This window comes from Mycosarcoma maydis, chromosome 1 (genome assembly GCF_000328475.2).
Source record: "Mycosarcoma maydis chromosome 1, whole genome shotgun sequence".
Classification (NCBI taxonomy): Eukaryota; Fungi; Basidiomycota; class Ustilaginomycetes; order Ustilaginales; genus Mycosarcoma; species Mycosarcoma maydis.
In genome coordinates this window covers 1,738,579-1,755,663 of record NC_026478.1, presented here as the reverse complement: position 1 = coordinate 1,755,663, position 17,085 = coordinate 1,738,579, and the positions used below count along the sequence as shown (strand labels likewise).

Below are 17,085 nucleotides of genomic sequence, written 5' to 3'. Positions count from 1 at the left end.
TCCAGCAGCAAGCCACAACGACAGCGGGAAAAAGTCACGAGTATGAATCACGAATCACGAATGAATCATGAATCAAGGTGGAGGCTCCAACTCTTTTTTCAGCTTTGCCACAGACCCTCACACTCACGACTTACGACTCGGTTAAACTCAAACGTACAAGCCAAAAACCCCATGCTGACACGCCAGTCTGGACAGCTAAGTTAGCGTAGCTTCTAGACGCTATCTTGGTACAGATTGCGTCCAAAGACGCCATGAAAGTTGGCTATGATACAGTACAGGATAGAAGTGAGAGTCCGATAACATATTACTGCCCGTGAAGAAGGAGCAGATACCAGAGCGAGAAATGCAGTGTGTAGGCTTGCTGTAAAGTATGCGATGTAAAAAGTGTCCATGCGTGAGAACAAGGCTCGAGATGTAGCACTGATCACAAAGCGCTAAAACCAAGAAGGCTTGCCATCACGGCCAGAAGTGCAAACAACGACGCATGCACCTTGTGCGAGCTGCTCAACAACGATGAATCGCTTGAGGAAGCCTTCGATTGTCTGGCAGCAGTCCATTGCCTTGCGCTTTGATCGTCGTCCCCAACGGCGGTCGGCGATTCGGTGCCATTAAGATTGATAAAGAAGAGACGCTCGAGTCCGGCTTGACTCTGAAACATGCCCAGACCGTCGTGGGAGACGTTGGGAATGTAGTTGACCGAATGCGCCGCAGGGAAGCCACCTTCGAGCTCGCTCAGATGGCGGATAAAGTTGCGACCACGACTGAGATGGGTGGTACCCTGTGCTAGAGCTTCGCATCCAGTGTCACCCTTGCCGTGATCGGCAAGACCGTAGAGGTAGGAGACGATACGGCGGCGATAGCGTTCTATGACGCTCTCGACCTCGTTGGTGGTGTCGAGAGATTCGGCGATAAAATCAGAGAGGTACGTCTGGGAATAGGCGTTCAAGCCGAATTTCCAGTTGTTGAACGTGTCCGAACAGTTGTCGTACGACCTGGGACGCCATTCGGTCAGATAGGCGTACGAACCTGGGTTGGCAATGACAAAGTGAACTGGAACAGTAGCGGATGGCACGGCACCGATGAGCGCATAGCGTTGAGCCATCTGAGCGCCAAGGCTGTGGCCAGCGACGATGATGGTATTCATTCTGGGAAAGATGGTCTTGTTGGAGAACCAGGCAACGGCAGCGTCCAGAGCCTCGAAAGACGAGACACCAGGAGGTTGGAAGCTATTACCTAGGGTGTCATTGATAGAGTCTGGATAGATCGAGTCAGCGCCCTGAGCCCATGTACTTGTTCGCCAGACGAGAGCGTTTGAGCTCGGACTACCGTCATCGTCAACAGGGTAGGAGCCGGGATCCTCCTGGTTGAGGAATATGGGAGCCATGATGACGACCTCATCGAAGCGCAGGCGGGCTTTGTGGCTGCCGCGATCTCTGCGAGAAGTGGCGTTGAGAAGCGATTCACGAGTAAGGTCAAAGTAGGCCCAGGCATCGCGACCGAGGCCGTGGAGCATGATGACGGCGCGTTCGACCTTTGAGGCATTGTAGCCATTGGAGATGTAGTTGTAGAGGTAGAAATCAGTGTTTTGAAGGCCTTGTAGCTGTGAACCGTTGTATTGAAAGCCACTATTGCGCGAGGGTGGAGCAGCCTTGATGGCGAAATCGGTAACGAGCGTGCGATTGCTGTCGGAAGTTGGGAGCCAATCCCAAGCTTGGACAACGGAAGAAAAGCTCAACGCTGTTGTCAGCAAGAAAGCGAATGCCGTTGTCCCCCTCATAGTTGATGCTATGAAAAAGGATGATCCCAGAACGAGCAGCGAAGGAAACGAGGGGCAGATTCTTCCTATTTTATAACTTCACTCTCGTGTCTATGTCGACGGATCCGGTTGCACAACAGCAAGAGATAGGCCGAAGTCGAGAACAGCTAAACGTCCACGAATCGAGGCGTGAAGCTTCGCTTGGAGTTGGTCGAGGGTCGAGCGAGTCAGCCGAGTTGAATGCTGTCTATGTTGGCCACGGAGCAGAATCGGATCATGTGAGCGTAGAGAAGGAGCTGAGTTGCGTGTGCAGCCGCTGCGCATGGGAGGGATTTGTCATCAATTGCTGATCGAGGCTAGGATGGTTATGTGACGGTAGGAGGTAACAAACACTTTTGACAATCACGGAAGTGCAAGCGCTGTCCATGATCTTGAAGGCAGACGAGACGAAATAGTGAATCAGGGCTTCTTGGAGGAACAAGGAGCTTGCCGAGAAAATGACATTCACGATTGGCGATCCAAGATATCCATGGCTAACTTCGGTGCAAATAGTAGCCAGCGGGCGAGGCAGATGTTTGGCTTCTGACGCAGAGGCCTAGCTACTGACATGCAAGGCAAAAGACTCACAGACTGATGTCGGGACAACCTAGAGAGGCGCGGGTGCTGTGCCTCGGATGTTCCGTGCCTGACGATCGCTCCTCCAGGTCGATAGATACACGATTCGTGCATGTCGCCGATGGTCAGCGCCGGATTCACAATTCACAATTCACAATTCACAATTCACAATTCACAATTCACAATTCACAATTCACAATTCACATTCGTGATTCACGATTGTCTTGAAGATGATAAAAGTCTTTTGGCGAGCCGGCGCTTGCTGACCTCGCGCTCCGCGCCGTACGTTGCATGCATAAACAGCTCAGGAGCGCTTTCTGCGCTTGGCGTTTTGGCTGCAAAACAAAACAACTCGAGCATTGCTCAGAGCAGCCGTAGCGCCTCGGAACCTTGCTTCATTCAACTCCCCTTCACCATTGCCTCTTTCCAAAGATATGCTGTCTTTCTTTCTCTTGGGTCGTCTTCTTCAGAACATTCAGTTTCGAGTTTTAGAAACATTGGCGATTGTTCCACTAGCGAACAGCATTCGCGATTCGTGCTTGGGACGCTGCTTGACGTTGCAAAACCAAGGAAAATCACACCGGCACAAATTTGCCGAGCTTCTTGGCCGCCACGCTGTTGGCTTTGCTGCCTCGCGGTCCGTTTCCCTTGCAGTCATAGTCAGTCGGCTAGAAAGCTTATCTCGTCTCTAACTTAGCTCCAGCACTCAACAAGAACATCCAACTTGCGACCTATCGAGAACCGAGAGAATTATCGACGGATATCGCAAAGCTGGACAGTTCGTTATGAAATTGGAACACGTTTTCGGCGTCAACCCGAACTGAACAGCGAGGTTTTGGAACTCAGCCAAGAGAAAAACGCCGGTCCCTTCTCACATTTGTCACCAAGCAAGCGTGAAGCAAGGCAGAATTTCGAATTAAAATCGGTGAACCCCCCCGATTCACGTTGCATGATTCGTGATTCTCGCCGTCAGCAGGGAAATGAATTGTTATACCTATGATACTGACACTTTTTATTTTGCCTGAGCAGTCCCCATGACTGGCAAGGTACGTAAGTTGAAGCCGCACAGATGCCACTCACGACTGCCGCCGCAAATTATGAATCTCTCCACATAGAAAAGACACGCTCAACAGCGAGGGCAATCACAGAATAGCGTGTGATGACATCCTCAACCCTAATCACGAATCACGCACAAACGCGCTAAAAATACTCGCACTGTTCTTGCCTCTGCAGCTCGAACCGATTCGCCCAGTGTCGGCATCTTGGTCAAGAAGCTTTTGAAAGCAGTCGTCTTCTCATCCTTCTGCTCGAACTTACACCCCTTTTGATCCTCAAGTCCATCATCACAACCACTTTGGCCTCAAGCACAACCTCGTCCCACCGGCTTCTTTGGCTGCTTAACGCAATATGAGGGTCGCCATCCGGCGGCTCCCTTGGCAGGCGACCGACGCTCGTCATCGCACAATCGGTCTCGTCTCTACAAACCGTCTGCCATCTCGTATTCAACCTCGTAGCATCTCGTCAACCTCAATAGCTGCTCTCGTGTACCACAGCCGTAATTCTTTGCGAACGAACATCTTTGACATTGCTGCTACTCCAAGTTCAAGGTATGGCTCAAGCCAACGATTCTATCAACACATGGCCGCAGACCGAGATGGCGACCATGTCCCTAAGCATCAAGCGAAAATGCTACCAGGTAGCGCTTCTGACAAGATTATAGCAGCCGCATCACCAGCTTCCAAGTCTGCATCTTCACCCGCCCAAAAGAAGCAACCTGATGGAGACGACCCACTCAACCTCAATTCCCGAGAGAAGACCGTTAAGGAGCAGCGCTTGGTGGATTGGGCCATTATCAAAAAGCTCATCCAATATGTGTGGCCCAAAGGTGACTTTGGTACCAAGCAACGCGTCGTTCTCGCTCTTGCACTCCTCATTGGCGGAAAACTGCTCAATGTTCAGGTGCCCTTTTTCTTCAAAACCATCGTCGATCGTCTCAACGATGTCGTCAATGCACCACTCGATATGTCCAATCCTAACACCGTGTGGGTCGTTGCCGGAAGTGCCGTTCTTGGATACGGTCTTGCTCGTGTAGGTGCGGCCGCCTTTTCCGAGCTACGAAACGCTGTGTTTGCCAACGTGGCACAGAGGTCGATTCGCCGCGTTGCCAAGTCGGTCTTCACCCACTTGCTGGCACTAGATCTTGGCTGGCATTTGACACGCCAGACCGGTGGTCTGACTCGGGCGATCGATAGAGGTACTAAAGGTATCTCGTTCCTGCTCACCAGCATTGTTTTCCACATAGTGCCCACAGCGCTCGAGATCTCGATGGTCTGCGGTATCCTATCGTACAAATGCGGTCCAAGTTTTGCCGCGGTGACAGCGATCACCATGGCTGCATATGCTTGGTTCACCATCCGCACCACTTCCTGGCGTACACGTTTCCGCAAAGAGGCCAACGCAGCTGACAACCGCGCCGCAACTACGTCGGTCGACAGTCTGCTCAACTACGAAGCCGTCAAGTACTTTAACAATGAAAAGCACGAGATCGCCAAGTACGATGCCGCGCTCGCTGACTACGAAAAGAGCTCGATCAAGGTCGCTACGTCGCTGGCCGCGCTCAACTCGGGTCAGAATGCCATCTTCAGCACCTCGCTTACCGTGATGATGCTGCTGGCAGCGCAGGGTGTCACGAATGGGACCATGACGGTCGGAGATTTGGTCATGGTCAATCAACTCGTCTTCCAGCTCTCCTTGCCGCTCAACTTCTTGGGTACCGTGTATCGAGAGCTAAGGCAGAGCTTGGTGGATATGGAGACCATGTTCAATTTGGAAAACGTCAACGTTGCTGTCAAGGAGGACAAGAATGCTCCTCCGTTGAAGGTGAGTGGTGGAGAAATCAGGTTCGAGAATGTCACATTTGGGTACCATCCCGATCGACCGATCTTCCGGAATATCTCGTTCACCGTTCCGGCCGGATACAAGACTGCTTTCGTGGGCCCATCCGGGTGCGGGAAGAGTACGATTTTCCGTCTGCTGTTCAGGTTCTACGAACCGCAATCAGGCAAGATCTACATCGATGGACAGGACATTACCAAGGTTTCTCTCGAATCGCTTCGACGGCACATCGGAGTTGTACCGCAAGACACGCCGCTGTTCAACGACGACATCCGACACAACATTCGCTATGGTCGATTGGACGCCTCGGACGAAGACGTCGAAAAGGCTGCACGTGCGGCAAAGGTGGACCAGATCGTACTCAATCTTCCCGAAGGCTATAGTACTAAAGTCGGAGAACGAGGTCTGATGATCAGTGGAGGTGAGAAGCAACGTCTAGCGGTTGCGAGGTTGTTGCTCAAGAACCCCTCGGTGCTGTTTTTCGACGAAGCCACTTCCGCATTGGACTCGTACACCGAGACCGAGCTGATGCGAAACATCCATGCTACGCTGCTAGCGGATAAGAAGACAGCGATCTTCGTTGCGCATAGATTGAGGACAATTAGCGATAGCGATTTCATCATTGTCCTTCAGGGCGGTGGTGTCAAGGAACAGGGCACGCATGATCAACTCATGGATAGCAAGGGCTTGTATTGGGACCTGTGGCAGGCTCAATCCACCGTAGGCGTCGGTCATGGTGCAGGCGCCAACGAGCACCTGCAAGACTTGGAGCGCGATCAAAATTCATCCACAACACCAATGTAGAAATCCTCAGTGCAAGAAGAGCAATTCGAATCCGCGATTTTCACTAATGCAAACTTCAGTGTTCGACAGCTGCTGGTCACGAGTGTGATGTGCGTTTCATATGCTGACGAGTAGTGTACATTGGTCACTGACGGGTGGAGCGGGTGGTTTTAGCGAGTGAACAAATCGTGTTGTTCCAATAGCGCCGAGATGGGTTCTACGACTGAAGTCCATTCGGGCGCGCTTGGTTCGGATGATGCGCGTAGACGCCACGTGATGCGAAGCGATTGTGAGGTGAGTCTGGTGATGCTGTCTTGCGAGATCTCACGGATGAGGATCGGCGAGAAAGCGGATGCGACTGATTCCGAAGTTGCAGTTGGCTGCGTAGATGCATCGGATACAGGGGCTACTTGGGCACTCACTCCTTCTTGCTTCGTTGTTGCGAACGGAGTCGTGGAGACAGCACCCGTTTCTGGCGAGGCGGGTCGTTGCTCGACAACGTCAACTGCTGGTGTAGTAGCCGAGTCGTCAATCGCAGTTGGCGGCTCAGAGACAGTGTCAGGCTCTGGAGAAGGAGATGCTACAGGGAGAGCAGAGCGTTGGACGTACGTCTGCACGGTCGACCTCATCACGCTTTCCAACGCCACTTTGCCCGCTGAGCCAAGGTCAAGCGTCGACGGTCGGATCACTCCGGCATTCGCTGAAAGGTTGGATGTCGACATCGACTCAGCCTCTGGGGCAGAGGTGGACGATCGCTCCACAACTTCAGTCTCGTCGCCTAGAACGGCATCAACATCGGTTCTGACATGTTCCATCTCGTCAACCTCGGCTTCTCCGGCAGCTCCGCCACTTTCGACTTCTTCCACAGCCGCCTTAGCAGCAGCAGACTGGGGGCGAGGGCTTAGGCACGACGCCAGACCGCTTTCCACTGCGGCCAGCTCTTCAGCCTCGAGTGCGACTGACGTCTTAGCAACAAGCCTCAGATCTGCACCCTTATCAGGCACCATCAGGTCTGCTTGTGCCTCCGAAACCCATCTGGTCTGGTGGATCTGCCATCCTCCTTTCGCCGCTTCGGCAAGATTCGATTCGTTCTGCTGTCGAACCAGCACAATCTCTAGCTTTCTCCTCTGTCCCAAGTAGCCCGCATCAGCCGGCTGGTACACCAAAACCAAGCGTTCACTGGGTAAAGCCCCCTGCTCGCTTGTTGCAAGCATGTAACCTTGTCTTTCAAGCCAAACGTCAAGCGAGGAGTTCTTCTGCGATCGGAAGAGTGTGCTGGGTACAAAGCGGGAGGCCTCGCGGCCGAACCGCGTGTGGAATTGACGTGCCCAATGTAGGGCAGACTGGATCGGCCAGCTGCCAGAAAGAGGTGCTGCGAGTGGGTCTTGCAAGCGTAAGACAATTTCTTCTTCGCTCAGACCTTCATCGGCAAGCGTGAGACCTCCAGCATCGAACAGCACGTGACCGAGTTCAGCGCTGCATTCCACTGCATCACATTCTGCGGATTGGGTAGTGGCAGATTCGATCAAGGCGCGGAAAGGCTCCACGAACTGCAACTCGCCTTGATGGCTCCATCCACTGAGCTTCATCTCGGGAAATTTGGTCGTCGAAAGCATCGAAAACGCGTTCAACTCGGGCACGTATGAGACTCGGAACGAGAAGTCCGAGTGCGAGCCGTACAGAAGGTCGTCGGCCTGCTTGATCCATGGTGTTGGCTCGTTGGGCACGAACGGAAGCATCGAATATTTTCGAGAATTGCTGAAGTTGTCGCTGTATGCTGCTGCGCCAATGCGGTGGATGGCTTTGGCAGCTTCGGCGTGATACTGACGCAAGAGTAGCACGGCCTTTCCAGCATCTCGCTCATCCAGGTACGCGAGCGACAGTGTCACTTTACCATGCTGAATCGGGCTGGCTTCCAAAAAGCACCGCGAGAGCTGGGAGATGTAGCGCACCAGCTCTGCGGGGAGCACTTCGCTGAAGCCAGTCTCTGAGGTCGTTTCTGTATTGCGCGCCTCGGCGAAGAGAACAATAGTCTCCTCTTTGGTTTTGATTGACTGCTTGAACCCTTCCACCCACTTGGTCATTCGTTTGATGCCCTCATCCTTGCCTCTGATCCAAAATCCGAGCTTGGTTTCGGTGGAAGCAGAGCCTGAAGAGCTTTGCTGTTTCTCCTTCGCCGGCCCTTGAGGTAGCATGACAACCTGCGCTTTGCTGGCTTCTTGTCGAACTCGATTCGATCCTCTAGCAAGTAACAAGTACAGCTCTGCAGGGCGGAAGCTGATATGTACCGATCGTTTGTCAAGTTCCTCCCGCTTCTCTCTTTCAGCCCTTTCGCGAGCGTCTTCCATACCGAAACGATGAATCATGATGCGACGGACGAGATCGTCTTTCTTTACGGTTCTAGCGTAGCTTCCGGGGAGTCGTGCTGCTCTTCCTAGCGATGCGAGCTGGTCTCTGGTGAAGGAGGCGTTGATGCGGGCTCGTGTGCGCTCCCATTGCTTGTCTTCGGCATTGTTCTTGTTGCTGGAGGACTTTGCGAATGGGTTGACGGTGCCTCTTTTAGGTCGCTGCTCTCCTCTCTGGATTCGTCTTGCTCTGGGTTTGAGTGAGTCGAGGTATTCTAATGTGGGTTCCGCATTCGCGTCTTCTCCAGCAAAGAGCCCGATGCTCGCTGTTTTCGACGAGCTTGGTGGCTCCGCATTCTTCGCCGCAGCTGATGCCGAAGAAGAGGACTCATCATAGACACTTGCTGACGTGCTGAACTTGTGGTCAGAAGCATTGTTGCGAAGTGCAACAGGCGTGGAAGTGGTAAACAAATGGCAAGCGCACGCAGAGGTTGTGGGCAAGCGAGAGGGCCCCACGCCCCAGCTGAGAGTCGAGGTGGTGAGCTGGTGCGCACGTTTGGCACACGATCGTGCCGCCATCATCTCCGACCTTGCTCCTGTGAAGACAAAGCGCAAGATGTACGGAGCGAAGGCTGAAGAGATGATGGTGAAGAGGTGATGTGGTATGTGAGCAAGAGCCTCTTGACAGGAGATTCACGATCGTGAATGCAACAGCAAAAAAGCAGAAACACGAAAAGTCGTTTTTCAGCTCATGGCTGGAGCTGACCGAAAAAATTCCACTTGGCAAATAAGGATCTTCCAAAGCGCCGTCTTCCGAGGTGCACGCCGTCCGTAGCTGCACGCCCATGTTTTCATAATAATATGTTAAGGTGGATCGCGTCTGGTAACTTGGTTTCTGAATCGGGCCGATGGTTCCAAGTTGGCTCGGAGAATCTCGAAAACGATTTCCGACTTTTCACGAGTCACGTATGATTATTGAGTCAGTCACACTGAGTCAGAGAGAGCAGGAGGAAGGTCAGGAGAGGCGGACCGTGTGGTTGTTTGGCTGCGTAAAGGCCGCATTCGTGATTCAGTCACTGTGAGTCACTGAGCTGGCTGTCATGTGTGGAAGTGCGCTAAGGGGCCGCCTCGTCGCTCATTCTCGTGATTGCTCAATTCGTGTTTCTTCTGAAAACAGCCCGGCGATCTGTTCGGCAAGCTACCACAGTCACGAGTCGTGAGTGACACCGTCTGCACCTCGTCACCGTCATACTAGATTACACGAGCACGCCACGGCATTACTCATTCGATCCTCCATCGAACAAAGTTTGGCCCTCACCACCATCTTCATCTCCTCACTTCCGCTTGTAACATGATGCTCACCGCTGCCACCATCCGAACGGCTGTTCGAGCCTCGCAGGCCCCTCTCCTGGGCGCTATGTCGCTACCTGCCGTGCGTCAGTTCAAGAGTACTTGGGCTCACGTCAAGGCTGGACCTCCTGACCCGATTCTCGGTGTTACCGAGGCGTTCAAGCGCGACCAGGACCCTCGCAAGATCAACCTCGGTGTTGGTGCCTACCGTGACGAGAACGGAAAGCCTTATGTGCTCCCCTCGGTGCGTCAGGCCGAGGAGCTCGTCATCACCGCTAAGGGTGACAAGGAGTACCTGCCCATCACTGGTCTCGCCGACTTTACCAAGAACGCCGCCGTTCTCGCCTACGGCAAGGACAGCGCGCCCATCAAGGAGAACCGCATTGCTATCACCCAGTCGATCTCGGGAACCGGTGCTCTTCGCATCGGTGGTGCTTTCCTGCAGCGACACTACCCCGAGGCCAAGACCATCTACCTGCCCACACCTTCGTGGGGTAACCACACACCTATCTTCCGTGACAGCGGTCTTGAGGTGAAACAGTACCGCTACTACGACAAGAAGACGGTGGGTCTCGACTTCAAGGGCATGATTGAGGACATCAAGGCGGCACCTGCCGGTTCGATTGTCCTGCTGCATGCGTGCGCGCACAACCCCACCGGTGTCGACCCCACCGTCGAGCAGTGGAAAGAAATCAGCAACGTGGTCAAGGAGAAGGGTCACTTCCCCTTCTTCGACATGGCCTACCAGGGCTTTGCCAGTGGTGACACGGACAAGGACGCCTTTGCGGTGCGCCACTTTGTCGCCGAGGGCCACCAGATCTGCCTCTCGCAGTCGTTCGCCAAGAACATGGGTCTGTATGGTGAGCGTGTCGGCGCGTTTTCGATCGTCTGCGCTGACCCTGACGAGCGTGCTCGTGTCGACAGCCAGATCAAGATCATCGTTCGGCCCATGTACTCGAACCCACCTATGCACGGTGCCAAGATCGCCGGTACCATCCTGGCCGACCAACAGCTGTACCAGCAATGGCTCGGTGAGGTGAAGGGCATGGCCGACCGCATCAACGGCATGCGATCCACACTCAAGGACCTGCTCGTGCAGGACTTTAACTCGAAGCTCAACTGGGATCACATCACCAACCAGATCGGCATGTTTGCCTTCCTCGGCATCTCGCCCGAGCAGGTGGCCAAGCTAGTCAACGAGCACCACGTCTACCTTACTGGAGACGGCCGTATTTCGGTCGCTGGTATCACCGACCACAACGTCAAGCACCTCGCCGAGTCGCTGCACAAGGTCACCAGCTAAGACCAACATCCATGGCTCGCGCTCGACAATAGTTGCCAAAACGCAATCCGAAAACGTAGAAATGCTGTACTGAGTGGTGGCTGTCCAAATGCGTGTTGGAAACATCTGCAGCTGTGTTGGCATAGATCATCAATTGCTGTCGGTATGTGAGCATGTTCCTGTGAAAATCTCTCAGAGGTCTTCGAGGTAAAAGTACTTGAGCGGTGTCGGGGAGAGACGAAGCGTGACATAGTCGCTCAACGATGACGAAAGAATAGCTTCGAGTGTCAGTGGTTTTGATCGGAGCAGTAGCCGTCCACGTGTCAGGTGGACGAGGTTGCGATGGAGGTGTTGATGAAAGAAACGACTGCCTCTCACCTCACAAGAATGGCATGGTGGCATAGATCCTTCGGAAACATCCGTAAGAACAGCAAGACACAGATCGAATCTCGCTCATGGGCAAGACTAGCAAAGCTGACGTCAAGGCACTCATTCCAGATACAGAGCTCACCCACGAGATCCAATCATTCGTGATTCACAATTACTAACTTCAACAAAAGATGATATGCAAGGTCGACGCATCAGCACAGCCGATCTTCTGACGATCTGTGCCAACAAAGACACCCCCTGTCAAGGGCGCTTCCTTCGGACCTAACACGTCAGGAAGAAAGGCCGTGAGCATCAGGCTCGAGGCCACGGGCACGAGGAAGCACAAAGTCGTGAGTCATGAGTCGTGAGTGTAGCTGACTGACATTTGTTCGGAAATGTTGGGAAGTGGCCGTATCGGAGAAGGCGAATAGCGGACGCGCTTGCTGACTGGCGGTTTGGTCTCAACTGCCATGAATTTCGTCGAGCTGTTTGCAGGGAGAGCAGAACAGGCCGCTTATCGATAGAAGAGATCGGGGCGTTGCACGGCGAAATCCACCAAACACAAAATAGGCTCCGCACAAGAACTCTGAGCCCGATATCCTCTGAACTTGCAATCCAGTCCAACGTGCAAAGGCCTATTCTGAGGAGACATTAGGCATGACATGGCTTGGTGATTCAGTTTTGCTCCATGCCATGCCGTGCTCGAAGTTGAGGCTAAGGCTTTGCCATGCCCATGTCGGGTTCGGGTACTTGCTTCCGTTTGTATCGTATATTCTTGGTTCTGTGTGTGCGATCGATGGCAACGCAGCTTCATTTCGCTATCCATCATGCACCGCTGCTATCCACAAGCCAGAAAAAAAATCAAAGCAGAAATTCCAGTGCGGTCAGTGTTCGGTCGTCGACCCCCAAACGCAACAAAAAAGGGCCCTGCAGACACGACAAATAGAATTGACCATTCGTGATTTTCGTTTCTTCTGTTGTTCGCTTTGTTGGCCTGACCGCTGCTTCGCTTTCGTCTCGGCTCGCCCACGCTGTCTCCGTGTGTGTGTGCCTTTTTTCCTTCCCGTTCGAAAGGTTGCTTGCTGCTATTCGTTCGCGTGCGTGTCTCGAAGGTAGAATCTCGACATTGCTATTGATCATCGTCCTTCTACTCCTCGCTTCTCCTCATCCCTCTGTCCTCCACCATCCTCCGTCGACGGCGTTCCTTCAGCTCTCATACAAAATGCAGGCTCTTCGTGCTCTTCAGCGATCTGGCCTCCAGAAGGCGGTCGCTGCCGCCTCGTCGTCGTCTTCGACGCTCTCGCACCGATCCTTCCACTCGTCGCGACGTGCGCTCGAGTTCTCCAAGTTCAACATGCCCGCCATGTCACCCACCATGACCGAGGGTGGTATCGCCGCCTGGAAGAAGCAGCCCGGTGAGGCTTTCTCGGCCGGTGATGTTTTGCTCGAGATCGAAACCGACAAGGCTACCATGGATGTAGAGGCTCAGGATGACGGTGTCCTCGCCAAGATTCTCGTCGGCGACGGTGCCAAGGCTGTCCAGGTGAACTCGCTCATCGCTATCATGGCCGAGGAGGGCGACGATCTTTCGGGCGCTGATGCCTTTGCCGCCAAGGCTTCGTCCGAGGGAGGCGAAGCTAAGCCAGCTGCCAAGGAGGAACCCAAGGAGGAACCCAAGGAGGAACCCAAGGAGGAATCCAAGCCCAAGGACGAGCCCAAGCAGCAGGAATCCACCCCGTCCTCGTCATCGTCATCCTCTTCGAGCTCGTCGTTCGGATCGCAGAGCTCCGGCGACCGTATCTTTGCTACCCCCGTCGCGCGCAGGTTGGCGCAGGACAAGGGTATTGCGCTCAACAAGATCAAGGGTACCGGCCCTGAGGGCCGCATCATCAAGGCCGACGTCGAGAACTACAAGCCTGAGGCTGCTGTTGCCGCTCCTGCTGCTTCGTCTGCTGCTCCGGCCAAGTCGGCCGGTGCGCCCGCACCTGCTCCTGCCGCGAGCGAGGGCGGCGACTACACCGACATCCCCGTCTCCAACATGCGCCGCACCATCGCTGCGCGTCTCACCGAGTCCAAGTCGTCCATCCCACACTACTACGTCAGCATCGACGTCGAGATGGACAAGGTGCTCAAGCTTCGCGAGGTGTTCAACAAGGCTGCTGCCGAAAAGGCGGGCAAGGACGTCGAGAAGGCCAAGGCTGCTAAGCTCAGCGTGGGCGACTTTATCACCAAGGCTGCAGGTGTAGCGCTCAAGGAGGTGCCCGAAGTCAACTCGGCCTGGTACGGCGATTTCATCCGACAGCACAACAAGGCGGATATCTCGATCGCGGTTTCCACGCCTACCGGTCTGATCACGCCTATCGTCAAGGATGTTGGTGGTTCGGGTCTGGCTACTATTTCGGCAGCTACCAAGTCGTTGGCTGCCAAGGCTCGTGCCGGCAAGCTAGCTCCGCAGGAGTACCAGGGAGGCTCTTTCACCATTTCCAACATGGGCATGTTCGGTATCACCCACTTCACCGCCATCATTAACCCTCCGCAGAGCTGCATCCTTGCCATTGGTGGAACCGAGGCGCGCCTCGTGCCTGACGCCGAGAGCGAGCAAGGCTTCCGCAAGGCCATGATTATGCAGGCTACCATCTCGGCCGACCACCGAACCGTCGATGGTGCTACTGCTGCCAAGTGGATGAAGGCCTTCAAGGATGCGCTCGAGAACCCGCTCAGCTTTATGCTTTGAACGCAGACGATGCACAAAACGTACCGTGGATGGCCCATGATGCCGCATGCCGGTTTGCCTCGCGAAAGAGACTCTCGCGCACATGTGCGGCAGCAACTCTCTTGCCAGCCCTGCAATCACATCCCCTTATCACCTCTTTCCTTCCTGTAAAAACATGAGCTTCTTCTCCTTGCTGTCGATTCCAGGCATTGTTACCATTTTCTTGTTCTCATGGCTGTGTTTTTGGGCAAATGACAGGTCGTTATGGTGCAGAGGGATTCCTCTGCAGCATGACAAGACATGCGTGACGATGAGCAGGGGTGCAAGGTAAATATATGCGTTTGATTGCAGCGAGAATGGGCAAGGCTGTGACTAAGAGGCCAGCACGGGCTTCGAGTGCGAGGTATGTTAGCTTTCAGGGTGCCATGGGACTTTAGCGACCCCGGATCCGGATCTCGCTTGCGGATTCATCGTGGCTCAACGCCGTCACTAACGGATGACAAGAGCCTTGCGTGCATACAATGACGTGCGAGGTTAAGCAGGGCTTCCACTGTGAGCAATCTTGTCCCATGAACCAGCATGAACGAACACCAGCAGATGGTTCGAACAGGAAGCCATTCCCAAGCGTCTTCTGGGTTTGACAGCTTTCAGCAACAGGCAAGTCATGAATAGTTAGTTGTGAGAAAATGCACTCTCGACTCATGACTGCTGAAACGCTCAAGTCTGTGAGTGACGCAACGAATCACGCACGAATCCATCTTCCGTAAGACACGCGTCAACACTCATTTACGCCTTTTCTTTGCGTCGCGCCCGAGAGCAAATCTTGACCTAACTCAGCTTACACCAACAACAAAAAAACCAAAACAAATACAAAAATGAATCATACTCCACACCTTTTCTGCGACATCCAGAAGCCGATATGGGCTTGGGGCTTTTACCGCGAGTACAGGACGCCCACATCGACGCCAGTAGCGGCTCTCTTGTCAGTCACGAGTATGGAATGTAGAGGCTTCCTTTCCTGTTTGCGAGGGTTCAAGATGAATCACAACTTATCTAATCCTTCTCGCATCGACCGTCATTGTCGTGTCCTCTTGAAGCTTGACACGCGAATCTGGGGCCTGGAAAAGCCATCATGAGTGTGCCGCAGAGCTTGTCCTCCACCTCGGATCCTCCTCGTGTCAAAAAGATGGCGATCCTGGTGAAGCCGTCTGCAGGAAAGAGGTCCTGTAGGGCCGCGAGTTCTAGAGTCTAGATACATAAACAACCCGTTGGTATTCGCACTACGAAGCTCCTCATTAATCTTTCTCTCTGAGCTACAACAAAGCAACGACCATCAGCCACCATGCCATCCTCCGACAAGTACACCGACCCCAAGGTAAGTCGTGCCTGTTGCTGGTATCGCACCAACTGGACGCTGATACCCGTTGGCTGATTGTGTCTGCACGACAGCTTCGGGACCAAATCAAAGAAGAGGTGAAAGAGTCGGACAAGGGCGGTGCTCCCGGCCAGTGGTCGGCACGCAAGGCGCAGTTCATGGCGTCCGAGTACAAAAAGCGCGGCGGCGGATACACGGACGACGGCAACAAGGACGAGTCGCAAAAGAACCTGTCGAAATGGGGCGACGAGGAGTGGCAAACCAAGGACGGATCGGGAAATGCCAAGCAGAAAGATGGCAGCCGCAAGCGGTACCTGCCCAAGAAGGCATGGGAGAACATGTCGGACAAGGAAAAGAAGGAAACTGATGACCAGAAGCAAAAACAGAGCAAGCAGGGCAAGCAATTTGTCGCCAATACGCCCAAGGCTGCTAAGGAGCGCAAGGAAGCTTCCAATAGCAGCAAGAAGGGCGATCACGACTGCAACCACGACGAGGAAGATGAGGAAGAGGAAAGTGAGGGCAAGGGCAAGAAGAGCCAGGCCAAGGCGAAAGCCAACAGTGAGCAGGCCAATGGAAAGCAGCAGAACGGCACCAAGAACAAGTCGCAAGCCACCGGAAAGAACAAGAAGGGGAACAGCAAGAAGAGTCAGGAGGACGACGAGCAAGACGACCATGAGGAGAACGCCGAAGAGAACGAGGATGAGGCCGAGTACGAAGAACAAGAGGCTGAGAACGATGACGAGGAGGAGCCCCAGACTGGAACCAAGAGAGGCAAGGGCGCCGAGCAAAAGCAGAAGCAGCAAAAGAAGCAAAAGACAAACAAGTGATCAAGCCACTTGGTATGACTGCTCGCGTATCTCTCGACCCAGTACGCGCATGGCTGCTTCGGTGTGGCCTGCTCCGTCTATTTACGCCCCTCCTAGTTGTTGTGGACTCGCACCCGTCTCGGAGTTGCGGTATTCTCGATACCGTACGTCTGTTGAGCATATAAATGCCAGGATTGTCGCGTTCCCACTTTCCTGCTTGTGTTGTCAAATGCGCTACTGGGTAACGTGTGGGAACAACGCCGAGCAGCACTGAAAGCGTGTAAAGGCTGGACTCGACTCGGCACAGTGTTCATGAACATAGCAACAGGCCCGCACTAGTGGTGATAACTCAATGCCGTCGGCAAGGACGAGTCAATCGCATGACCTTGCTCCGTCTGCGACTGCACTCATAAGGTCGGCTTGATCCGGAAGCGTCGCAAGCTGCGTCCATGCCGTCTGTCAGTTGTGTGTGGCAGTGCCAGCCACGGTCGAATTAATAGAGAGGACGCCAAAATAGGCCAGGCGATTTGATGTGGCTGTCCAAGGGGCGTTCAGATTCAGGGAGTCGTCGCGTCCAGTGATGGTGATGGATGAGCAAGCAACATAGGATACGTGATACACGCTCGATCACACGCGCCCGTATGGCTGAGCCGAACTCCTCGATGCACTCGATGCGGCGTCGGAAACGAAAATCAGCGGCGAAACAGGAACATGAATTACAAATTATTATTCACGATTCTAGGTATAATTTAGTCGAGTTCGCTTGTCTGGGCGAAAGTCCAGTAAAGTGAGTGTC

The 17,085-nt window shown here is 53.8% G+C and overlaps 6 protein-coding genes across 6 annotated transcripts; 4 read left to right on the top strand and 2 right to left on the bottom strand.

Annotated features, from left to right (window-relative positions):
- Nucleotides 1-424: 424 nt before the first annotated feature.
- UMAG_00598 (uncharacterized protein) lies at nucleotides 425-1,777 on the bottom strand (the record flags this gene model as incomplete). Its single annotated transcript, XM_011388120.1, has 1 exon — nucleotides 425-1,777. The coding sequence occupies one exon, from the start codon at nucleotides 1,775-1,777 to the stop codon at nucleotides 425-427; it is 1,353 nt and encodes a 450-aa protein (XP_011386422.1).
- A 2,232-nt stretch (nucleotides 1,778-4,009) lies between these two features.
- UMAG_00597 (putative ATP-binding cassette Fe/S cluster precursor transporter) lies at nucleotides 4,010-6,070 on the top strand (the record flags this gene model as incomplete). The annotated part of the gene is made up of 1 exon (XM_011388119.1): nucleotides 4,010-6,070. One exon carries the CDS (start codon nucleotides 4,010-4,012, stop codon nucleotides 6,068-6,070), a length of 2,061 nt encoding a protein of 686 aa, XP_011386421.1.
- A 149-nt stretch (nucleotides 6,071-6,219) lies between these two features.
- UMAG_00596 (uncharacterized protein) lies at nucleotides 6,220-8,973 on the bottom strand (the record flags this gene model as incomplete). Its single annotated transcript, XM_011388118.1, has 1 exon — nucleotides 6,220-8,973. One exon carries the CDS (start codon nucleotides 8,971-8,973, stop codon nucleotides 6,220-6,222), a length of 2,754 nt encoding a protein of 917 aa, XP_011386420.1.
- Nucleotides 8,974-9,748: 775 nt separating this feature from the next.
- Nucleotides 9,749-11,047, top strand: UMAG_00595 (putative aspartate aminotransferase; the record flags this gene model as incomplete). The annotated part of the gene is made up of 1 exon (XM_011388117.1): nucleotides 9,749-11,047. One exon carries the CDS (start codon nucleotides 9,749-9,751, stop codon nucleotides 11,045-11,047), a length of 1,299 nt encoding a protein of 432 aa, XP_011386419.1.
- A 1,570-nt stretch (nucleotides 11,048-12,617) lies between these two features.
- UMAG_00594 (putative dihydrolipoamide acetyltransferase) lies at nucleotides 12,618-14,129 on the top strand (the record flags this gene model as incomplete). Its single annotated transcript, XM_011388116.1, has 1 exon — nucleotides 12,618-14,129. The coding sequence occupies one exon, from the start codon at nucleotides 12,618-12,620 to the stop codon at nucleotides 14,127-14,129; it is 1,512 nt and encodes a 503-aa protein (XP_011386418.1).
- Nucleotides 14,130-15,450: 1,321 nt separating this feature from the next.
- Nucleotides 15,451-16,310, top strand: UMAG_00593 (uncharacterized protein; the record flags this gene model as incomplete). The annotated part of the gene is made up of 2 exons (XM_011388115.1): nucleotides 15,451-15,483; nucleotides 15,558-16,310. The coding sequence occupies 2 exons, from the start codon at nucleotides 15,451-15,453 to the stop codon at nucleotides 16,308-16,310; spliced, it is 786 nt and encodes a 261-aa protein (XP_011386417.1).
- Between the last annotated feature and the right edge of the window lie 775 nt (nucleotides 16,311-17,085).